We start from the raw sequence: 13,361 nt of genomic DNA on the forward strand, positions 1-13,361 counted from the left end.
GGTGCCAGGTCAGCACCCGTGGGGGCCCACCGGGGCCGGACACAGGGGACCCACATGTCCTCCCGGGGGCATGCAGAGCACTCTCCTGGCCTCTGGAAGGAGCTGGAACCTCGGAGCAGGGTGTCAGAAGAGGGAGTGGTCGCCGGGGGCGGGATGACCCGTGTCCCCACCAGCACAGGGCGTGGGCCATGGAGCAGGGCGGGGCAAGTGACTGGCAATGGAGAGCTGGAGGGCAGAGAGGCTGAGTCCACAGGCTGGAAGGGCCCTGGAGGGTGGGAGAAGGTAGGGCATCTCTTCCCGCTCCCCGCCCCTACCCCCCACCTGGAGGCCCCTCTGTGCACCCAGCCCAGCAAGGGCCTCAGGCCAGCAGGACCGCCCAGCTCACAGGCGGGGAAACCGAGTCTGGGACAGGAGTGCAGTGTCTGGACAGGCCTGGCCGACACAGACTGAGAGCTGGCCCGGTGGAACTGGTCTGACCAGGTGTGTATGCGTGTGCACGTGTGTGTGTATGTGTGTGTGTGTGTGTGGACTGGAAGCCAGCCAGGAAGCAGGTGGGATAAAGGCCACAGCCTGCCTCATGGCCAGCAGCCCTGCCTCAAGGCCCAGCTCCGGGTGGGGGCCGGCAGGCTGCCGTCCGCTCTTCCCAAGTCAGAACCACAGGGACGGCGGGCAGGAGGCCAGGGATGGCCCGGACCTGGCTGGGGGCGGTGGCCTCCCCGCCTCTGCCCAAGGGCAGCCTGGCCAGCACTCTCAGGGCCCTTGACCACTCAAGGGCAGAGCTGAGCTCCACACGCTCAACCTCACCAAGAGGCCCGGGGCAGGGCAGGCAGCCGGGTCCCCTCAGGGGTCCCCAGTGTCCTGGTAGGTGGGCCTTTGGGAGGCAGACCCTCCACCGAGGCCCCACGGCTGCTGCTCAGCCCAGCCCACCCGTGCTGTGGGCACCTTGCTGGGTGCTGCTCCGGGCTCCCCAACTCCAAGACGCAGTGACTCCCGGCACTTTCACCCTGGCTGGAGCCATCTCTCTTCCCCACCCACACCTCCTTGACCCCAAAAATTCTTCCGCAGGGATGGCTCAGGGCCGGCCGCTCCTGTCACTCACCAAGCTTCCCTGCCACCCCCAGTCCTGTCCTGGTGAGCCCTGGCCTGGGTTTTCCTGCCTGCGAGCTGGACAGCACCACGCAGCCTCAGCGGGCACCTGTACCCGAGGACCGGGAGGAGGAGGGCTCGTGCGGGCAGGTCCAGGGAGGGAGCAGTGCCCCGTCCTGCCCTGCTGCCCCGCAGGATGGGCCTCGGCCTCGGGAGGGCAGCGAGGAAACTGGACCCAGAGCTGGACCAACAGCACCCCACTCTGCACCCAGAGCCAGTTCCTGCAGCTGCCCCTGAGGTCAGGTCAGTGTGGCCCAGCCTGACCAGGCATGGGGCTCAGGGCCGCGCGGGGATCACTGTGAGTTAACATCAGAGGTGCTGGGCGGCTGGCAGGGGGTCCCTGCCGCCAGGCGTGGGCTCCAGGCACCACCACCTGCCATGCACACGGGCACCTCCCCGTACCCTCCCAGGGGCCACCGATGCTGAGACAACCAAGGGAGCCACAGGAGGTTCTGGGTGCAAGAGGGGTGCTCAGGAGCAGACTCCAAACACCGCCTCAGAGGGCCCAGGGCTGGGATGGGGGGCCAGGATGGATCCCAGGGTTAGGGCAGCGGTGGGGGCCCCAGGTCGGCTTGTTCTCCTGCCCCGTGCAGCAGCCTCAGCCCTGGGTCCCCAGGCAGCTGACTTGCCTGCCTGGGAGGGGCCCTGGGCCTGGTCGAAACCCCGCACTGGCGCGTCTCAGAAACTGCAAGTCAGCGGCTCCCTGCTGCCAGGCCAGCCACTGGGAACCGCCCAGATGAGGGTGGTGGGCAGAGGGCTGGGATGGGCATCACTTGGGTTCCCGTGGGGCTCCAACTGGGAGGCAGCAGGGAGCCAGGCTGGCACAGGTTCAGGAAGGGCAAAGGCAGAGGCCTCGGCCCAGCTGGGGTGGGGGTGCCCACCCGCGTGCCTGCGAGCAGGCTCAGTAGCCCACCAGGCTCCTCTGTCCATGGGATTCTCCAGGCAAGAATACTGGAGTGGGTTGCCATTTCCTTCTCCAGGGGATCTTCTGGGCCCAGGGATAGAAACTTTGTCTCCTGAATTGGCAGGCAGACTTTACCACTGAAACACGCAGGAAGCCGGGGATGCCTGCAGCCCCCCTCAAATCTCAACCAGCAGTGCTGGGGAGTGACTGAAGGGCCCGCTTCACTGGAGGATGGACTCTGCAGGGAACCTCCAGGGTCACGGCACCCACCCCTGGGGGCCACCTGCCCTGACCCCTGTCCGGAGCCAGTCAGACCGTGAGAGGCCAGGCCCCCGAGAGGAGTGGGGAGTGCTGGTGCGGGGGCCTCCGTGGGCCTGCTGGACATCCTGGCCACCACACCCCCCACCCCGGCCCAGGGTCCAGCAGGCAGGATGCCAAGGCTGCTGCCTGGGGTCAGGCCTGGGGTGGGAGCCAGGCAGCCCTGAGCAGCGGGAAGTGAGGGGCTGCTGGCCTGGGATGGGGGTTTCCTGAGGGTGGGGAGGCTGGCCAGGGAGCAAGTACAGAATTCTTCCCATTCCTTTCATTTCCCTGTGATGACTCAGCAGCTGTCCACAGGCACGGTCCGTCCCACAGGCCCAGGGATGTGCCTACCGCGAGGCGGGCTGTCACAGTGCCCCGCCCCAGCTCCCCCCACCACTCACCCCCAGGCGCGCCACTCCCCAGCTGCCCAGGCACCCATGCTCCGGGTTTGGTCTCCTTCCCGCCGATCCCAGCCCGGCCTCTGCAGACCTCCACAGGGAGCGGGCCCTGCCCCCGGTGCCCCCACGGGGGGAGGGTGGGGCAGGGGAGGTGGGACGGCTGCTGTGGGCTTTTAGGGCTCCCCTCTGGACGGGGGTCCTGTGTGTCCACCCCCGGCCACACGCCATGCAGCGCCCCAGCCTCCTCCCTCCGGAGCGGGTGGGACGGCTTCCCCGTGCCTCCTGGGGAGGAGGGGCCGGCACTACAAGCCTGGAGGCTGCCTGGCCGTGGTGCCTGGCAGGCTGGCACGGGGCTGAGGAGTGGGAAGGAGGTCCCAGAGGGCACGTGGACGGGGGGCCACTGGGTGCCCGCACACCACCCCCCGGGGTTGCACAGGCCGGCCACTGCACGTGCACACGTGGTGTGTTGCTGCCTGGGCCTTGGGCCTGGCTGACCAGCCACTGAGGCGCCCCCGGGCCCTGAGCACCCCGGCACTGGAAGCCGGCGGGAGTGCGGGGCATTTAGGGATGGGCCGGGCAGTTGGAGGTGCCCCCTTCGGAGAGACCAACTCAGCTCCTGCGCCCCGCCCCCCGCCACTGTCACTCCCGCGCGAGGAGGGGCCCTGAGTCTGGACCAGCCCGGTCACTTCTCCTGAACTGGATGCTCGGCCCAGGCCGCCTCGGGCCCCAGGAGCAGAGTGCCAGGGAACCCTGGGCGGAGACAAGGACAGCTCTGACTCAGGCTTCAGGGGCCCCTCAGACTCACCCAGTCAGTGCTGAGTCTGAACTCGGGGGGCTGGCCCAGAGCTCCAGCAGCCCTGGAGCTCCTTTCACAGCTCTTTTGCCCCCTTCCCTCCCAGCCCCCAGGACTACGCAGTCAGTCAGGAAAGGCCCCAGCCTGGCTCAGGGTCGCCAGTCTCTCCCCATCTCCCCCACAGGCCTGGCTAGCAACCGCTGAACACCGACATTCCCGGCAGGCAGCGCTCTGATCTGAATGCCCTGGGCCCTTTGGTGCCCTGAGCAGGCTGGCACTGGGCTGCCCCTGGGAGTCAGACTGGGTCCCTCCAGCCAGAGGTGCAGTGGGGAGAGACTGGAAGGCCTGCCTCTGCTCTGGCCTGGCTCCACGCTCAGCCTGGGGCCACCAGGGTTCAGCAGCTGCCCGCAGGCCTGGGTCTGCTCCAGCGGGTGAGGAAGGTCAGCTTCTACTTGGGCCGGGGAGTCTGGGCCCCAGAGCAGGGTGCTGAGCCCCACGAAGGCAGCCGTCCTCCATGCGGCCTTCTTTCTCCACCAGCAGAAGTTGGGCCATTCTGGGCCTTCCTTGGAACCAACGACCCCCCACCGCTGAGCCCAGGTGTGGGGGGGCTCTTCCCTAGCTGTCTTATTTCCAAACCCTTAAAGGAGGGTACCTCAGGGACTGGGGCGCCAGGCTTTTGGGCTCTGAGCTGTGTGGGTGCGGCCTGGGGCTGGCAGGGAGGGGCCGGATCAAGCCTGACCTGAAACTGTCATCCCTCCTGCTCTGCTTTCCAAGCCTGATCCATTCTTGGGCAAGGCTCCCGCCTTGGCAGTGGCAGCCTCCTGTCTTCCTGGCGGGGCCAGCTGCCACCCAGGGGCTCATCCTTCTCTCCAACAGCCCCCAGACACCGCTCTCTGTGACGTGGTATGAGCGTGGAATGGGCGGTGCATGCGTGTGCTGAGCCTGAGCAGTCACACAGCAAATGCTCACCCGGCATGTGTCTCCAAGGCCGTCGCTGTGTCTTGATCCCGTGTTTGCTGTGACAAGGCCCTCCCAGGTCGGTGCTCTGACAGCCTGAAGGTTCACTTGAGCGGGCAGTTTTCTGTGGCCTGAGTGTGGTCTGACCATTCATCCCAGGACTGAATGAAACTCCCCCAAGACGAGGTCATTCCTGCCGCGGGCCCTGGGACCCAAGGTCTCCACCGGCCCCTGGCTGGCTCCCAGAGGCACAGCTCTGACCCTGCCCGGCTGCGGGCCCCTCCCCTATCCTGGTTCAGTCCTCCAGACTCAGCCGCACTCTGCCTGCTCCTCCGGAAAGCCCCCAACATGGGCCCCGCACGGCCCCTGGAACCGCACGCAAGCCAGAGGAACACACAGGCCGGCAGCCCAGCCTCCTGCTCCGCGGGGGCCCCCCTGCAAGTCCTCTCCTGTGTCCTTCCTCGTCCATGCTAGGGGCCGAGCAGAGCTGACGATGGGACCCAACCCGCCCAGCACCACCCACAAAGGCCGCCTGAGGCTCCCTGGCCGGGTCTCAAAGGCTGCGTCTGCTGCTGGGTTGGGGCACAGGGCTCCTGCAGAGGGTGGCCCCACTGCCCCCAGCCCCCTGTCCCATGGCCTGGGCCTTTGGGGTAAGCAGTCCCCTCTGCCCCAGTCCCACCCAAGCTGGGCTCCTTGACCTTGAGGATCTCGGCACAGAGGTGGTTGAGCTGCCACTCTGCTGGGCCCTGCCCCGGGCCTCCCTATCCAGGAGCCCCCAGACTCTGTGAAATCTGGGCCTGGGCCCAGGACAAGTCTTAGGCGTCCACTGCGCAGTCAGGAAGCTCGTCTGACTGGCTCCTCCTCCCGGCCTGCTCAGGGGTGGCCAGAGCCCCCTCAAAAGGGACCCCCAGGCAGGGTGAGCGGGGTGAGGCCCCAGCAAAGTGGCCAGAGAGCTGGTCCAGGGCCAAGGCTGTGCCCACTGCCCAGGGAGGCCTGGCCCCGGAGCCTGACGGAGGGCCGAGGTGAGGACACCACCCCTGCGGCCCGGGCGGTCCCCAAGGTCTGGTCACTGCTCCCATCACCGCCACCCCCAGGCTGGGGTGGGGCTCCAGCCCCGCTGGGTTCGGGGTCAGATCCACGGGGACTCCAGCCTCTCCCCAGGTTGGGCATCCGCAGCATCGCTGATTTTTCGAGGTCCCCTTGGTGACCCAGGTGACCACGGCCAGGTGGCCTGAGGCGGCATGCACAAGGGTGGCAGGAGGTGGGTACCGAGAGGAGGCGGCAGCTCTTGAACTCGGCCTGGGCTCAGGTCAGGCAGGGGGCTCCCGGGCAGGGGGACCGGGTTCCCATAGGCCGCCAGCCGCAGACCCCACTGACTCTGGCCCCAGTGCAGGCCCGGCCCAGTCGCCTCTGGGGCACATTGCGAAACGCCAGCTCTGCTGGTTCCTCTCCCTGGTGGGTGAGAGGCCAGGACAGAGGCAGAGGGGGCCAGAGGGAAGGCCCCTCCCGCTTCGGCCCGGCCGCAGCCACAGGGACACCTGTGCCGCCAGGCGTGCAGCCTGCACTGGGTGCGGAGCTCCCAGAGCCCGGCCTGGGGTCAGCCAGACGGCACTGGGGTCAAGCTGGGCGCTTCAGCCAGGCCCCGCGGGCTGCAGAGGGCTCCGGCACGGGGGTGGAGCTGGGACAGGACTCAGGGGTGGGAGTCACCGGCTGACCCTGCCGGCAGGGCTGCCCTGGAGGATGGGAGGCGGGACAGTGACATGCGGGTGCCGGGCAGACCTGGGTGCCAAGGGGACACAGACAGCGGTCAGGGGCAGGGAGGCAGTCCTCCAGGCACGGGCTGAGTGGAGGGGCATGGAGAGTCCAGGGCAGGGCCGAGCAACCCCACAGGATGGCCAGGGTCAGCTGGAGGGGCCGGATGAGGAGGCCCTGGTTGCCGGCACGGGGACTTGGGGGAGCGAGGGGGACGAGGGCCCAGACCCGGAGCCTGTGCTGTCCCCTGCTCCCTGCTGTGACACCTGACCGTGAGCGTGTCTGAAAGCATGTGATGGTGTGTGCGCATCCACGTGTGTGTGAGTACCCGTGTGTATGCATGTCCGCAAGTGTAAGCATCCACGCGTATGAGTGTCCTTGAGTGTCCGTGTGCATGAGTGTATATGAACGTGTGCATGATTGTGCATGAGTGTCTGTATGAATGTGTGCATGCATGGCCGTGTGAGTAGCCACGTGGATGAATGTCTGAGTGTGCACGAGTGTGCACGAGTGCTCGTGGTATGACTGTATGTCTGTGAGTATGCATACAGACATGTGTGTGCGTGTCCTTGAGTGTGTATGAGTGTCCATGAATGCGCACGTGTTCATGGTGTGTAGGAATGTCCGTGTGTGTCAATGTCCTTGAGAGCGCATGACTGTCCGTGTGCATGAGCATCTGTGTGCATGAATGTGTGCATGAGTGTCCGTGAGTATCCCTGAGTGTCCCTGAGTGTCAAGTGTCCGTGTGTATGAATGTGTGCATGAGTGTGCATAAATGTGTATGTGTGTGGATGGGAGACAGGCTGGAGACTGAGGCTACGTGCCCTCCAGCCTCCTCTTTCTCCCTCATCCAGGGAGGACAGCCTGGCTCTGGTCACCATGGCAACAGCCACCCCTCCTGCCCCCAGGGCAGGGTGACCTTGTGGGGCTGTGCAGGGCCAGGAAGGGCTGTTTCCAGGGTGGGGTGGGGCTGCAGCCCCCCTGGGAGGATCCAAGTTGCTCCCCACACTTAGGAAACACCTGCCTTGAGAAGACACCGGAAGCCTGAAGAAGCACCTGGCCCCCATGCGAGGCAGCCCCTCTGCAGGATGGCCCGATGGGACGTGGGGGCTCACAGCACGCCGGCCTGAACCGTGGGCGTGCCCGGGGTGGCGGGGGCCAAGGGACCAGCCCGGTCTCTGCCGTCAGCGAGGTGGCCTGCTGCCTCCGCCTCAGCTGAGCCCGCCTCTGGGAGCTCCTCCCATAGCTGCAGGAGTGGCCCCAGCTCTGCTGCCCATGAAGTTGCTGACCTGGCCAGGCCCGCCTGTGGGGCCCAGAGCTATTTTTAAGGCCCACCGGATGGGCCTTCCAGGAACCAGGAAAAAACAGGCAGGGCTTGACATCCTGCCCTGTGGGGATGTGGCTGGGAGAGGGGTGTGGATCAAACCTGCAGTGAAGAGGTGGCCTGGGGTAACTGACCAAGGGTGGTGCCTGGGGCAGAAGAGCGAGGGGCCCTTGGGGCTCAAACCTGGCTTTACCTTCCTGTGTAAAGAGGGCAGGGGCCCTGCATCTGAGAAAATCCCTCAGAGCCTCCATGTGCCAAGCTGAGAAATGGGGTGGGCCATGCCTCCCAGCAGGGTAGAACCAGAGAAGGTGGGCAGCACCTTGCCTGAGTCCTGCCCACTGGGCGGGGTCATCTCAGGCCTATTCCTGGGCCAGACAGGACCTGAAAGAGGGCCCCTGCAGGACAGCCCCTGGTAGGGAGGGGGATCTGGGTCCGTTCTGACCCTCAGGGACTCAAAGTGCATGCAGGACACACACACCCCAGCACGTCCGCAAGAGACGAAGGCTCTGAGTAAACTTCCATGTCGGGAAAGAGGTCGCCTCCTGCTCTCTCCTCCACTCCCAGACCAGGCGGGGGACCCCTCCCCACTCCCAGAGACCCCAGGGGCTTCCAGAGGTGGCTCAGCCCACCTTAGGGCTGGGGGAAGAGAGACACACATTGCCCCTTTCTGAAGGAGAGTGAACCCTGCTCAGAGTTTGAGGAGATTCAGGGTGTTCAGATCAAGACTCCGGAGCTGGTGGGGGCAGGGGTGGCCTCATCCCAGGCTGCCAGCCTCCCAAGCCTGACTCCCAAGGTCAGGACACTCAAAGCGTTCACATGGGGGGCTGGTGGCCCACAGGGGAGGCCACAGGAGGCTTTGGCCCCTGTTGACAGAGTTGGAATTGCCCTCAGAGTCACATTTTGATACCGAGACCCAGGACACTCTACAGCACTCCTTCTCTCCCCAGCCCAGGACAGGCTATGGGTCCAGGAACCTGAAGCAGCCCCAGGAGGAACACCCTGTGGACCACCCCCTGGTCCCCAAGAAAAACCCACAAGAAGATGGGAGTCTCTGGACTCCACTGCAGAGGTGGGCACCCTGCCTTGGACTTGACCCTGTGAGTAGCTCTTACCAGCCTGAGGTCCGTGGTGAACTGGCAGCCCTGGCCCTGGCCTCATGTCCACTTGGCAGGAGGGCGGTGGACAGAGCTCCAGGAAGATAAGAACCCACGAGTTGTAGCAGTGCAAGGTCCACTCTCTGCCCTGGGTCAGTGACGGTGGCCACAAAGGGGTGTGACTTAGGGCAGCCTGGGTATGCTGAGGGAGCCAGCAGGCTGGAAACAGCCTCTGAGGCACATGCTTGGAGGGCACACCTGAAGGCAACCTCTGGGGGGCCAAGGGATGGGGTTGCAATGATGTGACCCCAGCCTGGCCCCCAGGGGCCACACCGAGTCCCTGCAATGCCAGAAGGACCAGCACCTTGACCTCTTGGCTCCCCCAATCCTCAATCCTCCCTGGAGGGCTGTGGGAAGCAGTGGGCATCCTGAGCTCAGCCAGGGGGGCTGGCAGACGGCTGCTCACACCTGAGCTGCTCAGGCCAGTGCTGACCTTGGGCTGAGGTCGGCGAACCCGTGGGGCCGGATGGGTCTGTGCTGTACAGAAGGCGGAGAATGGGCTCAGGTCCAGACCACGGCCGTGAAGAACTGGGCTGATGCCAGCCCTGACACAGGCGGTCAAGGTGGCCTGCCTCCCTGGTAAGGTGGACGGCAGCTCGGCCTGGTGGGCAGCCAGGTGGCTGGAGCGCAGGGGAGGGCCCTGCAGGCACGGGGACAGCAGGGCAAAGGTCCCCGGGGGCAGGAACGGTCAGGAAGGCCCTCGGGCTGCAGGTGTGAGGTCAGGCCGAGTGGGGACTGTGGCCCGGGGTGGGCAGGACGGAGCCTCACCCCAGGCGGGGGTTTCGAGTAGGGGGGCACGGACCGCTCAGGGGGCACGAGCACAGCCCGGGGCACCGAAAGCCGCCTCCCGACTCCCGCGGCTCCTCGCAGCCCAGCCGCTTCATTCCCTGCGGGGCCGCCGGCGCCTGACCCGTCTCGCCGGTGACCTTCCCAGCGCGGCCTGGGGCGGGGCCGCGCCCCGCCCGGGCGTCGCCATTGGTTAGGCCCCTTGCCCTTCGTAAACGCGGGCTCCCATTGGCTCCCGCGACCCCGCCCCGCCCGGGCGTCGCCATTGGCTAGGACCCGTGCCCTTCGCAAACGCGGGCTCCCATTGGCTCCCGCGGCCCCGCCCCGAGCGCGGGAGCAGCTCGGGAGCGGGCGTCCTTTTGCGCGCGGAGGAGTGACAGGCCGTGCGCCTCCGCGGCCTCGCTCCCGCCAGCTAGTCCCATCCGGCTCGCCGCGCCCTCGGTCCGCCCCGCCCACCCCGGAAGGCGCGCCGCTGTCCTCGCGCCGCCGCCCGGGAGGAGGGGGCGGGGCCCGGTTTGGCCCGCCCCCGCGGAGTGATACGCGCGGCCACGGCCCAAAACCCCGGGGCGCGGCGGCCGGCGCGTGTGAGCGGCTCTGCCTGCGGCTCGTCCGCGCGGTCCACGCGGGGCTTTGCCGGGCACTGCGCCGCGCGGGCGGCCTCGCCCGAGCTCGGAGGCCGGCGCGCCCTCCCGCTCTCCGGGTCGGGGCTCCGCGCGGTCCCGAGAGGCCGGCCGCCCGCCCGCGTCCGCCGCCGGGCGGGGAGCCGGGCCGGGCGAGAGGCGGCGCGGAGACCTGGAGCCGGGGCCCGCGCCCGCCGCCGCCCGCGATGCTGCTCTCCAAGTTCGGCTCCCTGGCGCACCTGTGCGGGCCGGGCGGCGTGGACCACCTCCCGGTGAAGATCCTGCAGCCAGGTGTGCGGCGGCGCGGGCCTGGGGCGCACTAGGGTCGGGGGACCGGGTTCTGGGGCACACTCGGGGCCGGGGGAGACCGGGGCCGGGGTCCCCAGCCGCCCCAACCCTGCTTGTGGGCTCCCCACAGCCAAGGCGGAAAAGGAGAGCTTCGAGAAGGTGTACCAGGTGGGCGCCGTGCTGGGCAGCGGCGGCTTCGGCACGGTCTACGCTGGCAGCCGTATCGCTGACGGGCTCCCGGTGAGTCTGGCCGCCGGGCACCCGGGATTGTCGACCCGCGCGCGTCGTTGCGTCGTCGCGGGCCTGACCACGGGTCCCCTCTCCCTAGGTGGCCGTGAAGCACGTGGTGAAGGAGCGGGTGACCGAGTGGGGCAGCATCGTAAGCGCAGGCGGGGGCGCCGGGCGGAGCGGGGGGCGCGGGAACCGGGCGGAGCGCGCTGACCGCCGTGTCCCCTAGGCCGGCGCGGTGGTGCCGCTGGAGGTGGTGCTGCTACGCAAGGTGGGCGCGGCCGGCGGCGCGCGCGGGGTCATCCGCCTGCTGGACTGGTTCGAGCGGCCCGACGGTTTCCTGCTGGTGCTGGAGCGGCCCGAGCCGTCGCAAGACCTGTTTGACTTCATCACGGAGCGCGGCGCCCTCGACGAGGCCCTGGCGCGCCGCTTCTTCGCGCAGGTGCTGGCCGCCGTGCGCCACTGCCACAGCTGCGGGGTCGTGCACCGCGACATCAAGGACGAGAACCTGCTGGTGGACCTGCGCTCGGGCGAGCTCAAGCTCATCGACTTCGGCTCGGGCGCGCTGCTCCGCGACACGGTCTATACCGACTTCGACGGTGAGCGCTCTCCTCGGGGAGGGCCGGGGGGCTGGCGACTGTTGGGGCCGCGCGCCGCGCCGGCTCGCTTGCGTACACGGCCAGAGCGGGCTCTCGAGCCGTTGTGCCCGGTGGGTGGGGGCGCGCGGTGGGCTCTGGACTCCCTTGGCCCGGCCGGGAGCCTGGACTCCGCGCGCGCGCGCGGAGTGTGGGGGCGCAACGCAGGAATGCCCGCATTGCGGAGCCAGGGAAGCCGGGGCTCCCCGCCCCGCCCGAATCCTCACCTCACATCTGTTTGTTGTGAAACCCGAGCCCGCGCTCACGTGACCCGCCGCCCGCGCCGGGCAGCTGGGGGGCGGGGCGCCCGGGAGGCCCCGCCCGCCGGGGTTTTCCGGGGGAGGAGGGGCAGGATGTCGCGGCGGCCCAGCCCTCTGGCTCCGCCTCGGAGAGGGTCAGCTGCGGAGAGGATCCGCCGGGAGTGCGGGCGCTGGGCGCGCGCGTGTGTGTCATCTTGCCGGCCGCTGCCCCGGGGCGGGCGTGCTGAGTCCCGCGTGTCCTCCAGGCACCCGCGTGTACAGCCCCCCGGAGTGGATCCGCTACCACCGCTACCACGGGCGCTCGGCCACCGTGTGGTCCCTGGGTGTGCTGCTCTACGACATGGTGTGCGGGGACATCCCTTTCGAGCAGGACGAGGAGATCCTCCGGGGCCGCCTCTTCTTCCGGAGGAGGGTCTCCCCAGGTGTGTGGGGGGCTGGGCCGGGCGCGGGGGGCGCGGCAGGCCTCGTGCTGACCCTCTTCTCCCCCTCAGAGTGCCAGCAGCTCATAAAGTGGTGTCTGTCTCTGCGGCCCTCGGAGCGGCCCTCGCTGGACCAGATCTCTGCCCACCCCTGGATGCTGGGGGCTGAGGGGGGCACCCCAGAGAGCTGCGACCTGCGGCTCTGCGCCCTGGACACCGATGACGGGGCCAGCACCACCTCCAGCAGTGAGAGCTTGTGAGCAGGGCCTGCGCCTGGCTGCGGGGGCCGGAGGGACCCCCTACCCTGACCAGGCTGTCTGCTCATTTTTGAAAGCAGTGATCTCTGACCCCTGGTGACCTTTGCCTTTGGCACCAACCCATCTCCTTTGCTTTGAGTGCCTTTTCGAACGCTGCTCTCACGGGACTTGGTTTTCTCAAGCTCTGTCTGTCCAAAGACACTCCGAACCAAGCCAGGTGCTGCCTGCCCACCGCCGGCGCTTGACCTGAGGCCGTCCCTCTCCTGTGCCACTCTGGAGGGGGCCCTGACCGCCCCAGCGCCTCTGCGTCTGCCGTGTTGGACAAGGAGCACCCCCGAGTCCTGTGGCCTCGTCTCACCTGGGCACAGGGTCCCTCGTGACCCCCCCCTCCCCGCAATGTCTCGGTGTTGGTCTGGGCACGACTGTGCACAAGCAATGCAACGTTCAGGCCTTGCTGCCCGCCCACCCACCTGATGTGTGTGCGTGTGCAGACGTCTTATTTATGGTGTGACCCTGAGGAGGGCTATTTATTTAATTTATTTGTCAAAGTTTCTCCCTCCCAGCAGCCCTACCTCCTTAAGGCCTGTGGGCGGAGGAGGTGGGTGGCTGTGTGTGCGGACCCCAGGCCCCAATCCTTCCCATGTCTGTCAGGAGGTGGGCTGGTACAGCGGCTAATTTAAGGGGTGTGGGTGACCCTGCCACCTCGAGGCCCTGCGCCTGAGGGGTGGGTTTTAAATTATTGACATTGTACAGTCTGCTTGTTGGCTCTGGAGGCTGGGGGTGGGGGGAAAGAGTCTCAAGCCTTTAATTTATTTCAGCAGCTGTGGATAGGGGCTTCTTTCAGTTCAAAAGTGAGATGTCTGGAAATCCTATTTTTTTATACAGGTATTTCAATTAAATTGTTTTGTATTAAACCGACGTCTTGTGTTTTCTGGGCTAGTCTGGAGTAAGAGGGGAGGAGGTTTGGGGAGAAGGGGCCTCTGGTCCCTGTGTGACACTCTTTGCTTTTTTTGTGGGGAAGGCAGCAGCGTGAGGGGGCTCAGACGCTTCCCTCCCAGTGTTGGCCTCCCTGCCACCCCCTTCTCTGACCGACTGCACCCTGGGGAGTGGGTAACATGCTGTGCCCTCAGGGCCCCTGGG

General features: G+C 67.2%; 1 protein-coding gene and 1 long non-coding RNA gene across 7 annotated transcripts; both read left to right on the top strand.

The window, feature by feature from the left end:
* The first annotated feature begins 203 nt into the window (after positions 1–203).
* On the top strand, positions 204–9,801 carry LOC129536644 (uncharacterized). Of its 6 annotated transcripts, XR_008681846.2 has the most exons (6): positions 224–480; positions 1,066–1,389; positions 3,726–3,981; positions 4,082–4,138; positions 4,418–4,577; positions 8,522–9,801. It is a non-coding gene; the product is annotated as an uncharacterized LOC129536644 (long non-coding RNA). The 6 variants fall into 6 exon arrangements; XR_016037733.1 differs by having other exon boundaries at positions 3,726–4,138; XR_016037734.1 differs by lacking the exon at positions 3,726–3,981.
* Positions 9,802–10,062: 261 nt separating this feature from the next.
* Positions 10,063–13,135, top strand: PIM3 (Pim-3 proto-oncogene, serine/threonine kinase). The gene is made up of 6 exons (XM_055395672.2): positions 10,063–10,425; positions 10,553–10,662; positions 10,751–10,801; positions 10,880–11,249; positions 11,791–11,967; positions 12,037–13,135. The coding sequence occupies exons 1-6, from the start codon at positions 10,341–10,343 to the stop codon at positions 12,222–12,224; spliced, it is 981 nt and encodes a 326-aa protein (XP_055251647.1). The 5' UTR covers positions 10,063–10,340; the 3' UTR covers positions 12,225–13,135.
* The last annotated feature ends 226 nt before the right edge of the window (positions 13,136–13,361 follow it).

The sequence above is a fragment of the Moschus berezovskii genome, chromosome 6 (assembly GCF_049115385.1).
Source record: "Moschus berezovskii isolate FMDL1 chromosome 6, NW_MosBer_1.0, whole genome shotgun sequence".
NCBI classification, from domain to species: domain Eukaryota; kingdom Metazoa; phylum Chordata; class Mammalia; order Artiodactyla; family Moschidae; genus Moschus; species Moschus berezovskii.

What these genes read in the sequence shown, in the direction of transcription:
- PIM3 (XM_055395672.2), top strand. Translation starts at nt 10,341, where the DNA reads ATGCTGCTCTCCAAGTTCGGCTCCCTGGCGCACCTGTGCGGGCCGGGC. An exon ending in GGTCTATACCGACTTCGACG is followed by an intron (nt 11,250 to 11,790) that starts GTGAGCGCTCTC and finishes CGTGTCCTCCAG; the next exon opens with GCACCCGCGTGTACAGCCCC. An exon ending in CCGGAGGAGGGTCTCCCCAG is followed by an intron (nt 11,968 to 12,036) that starts GTGTGTGGGGGG and finishes TCTCCCCCTCAG; the next exon opens with AGTGCCAGCAGCTCATAAAG.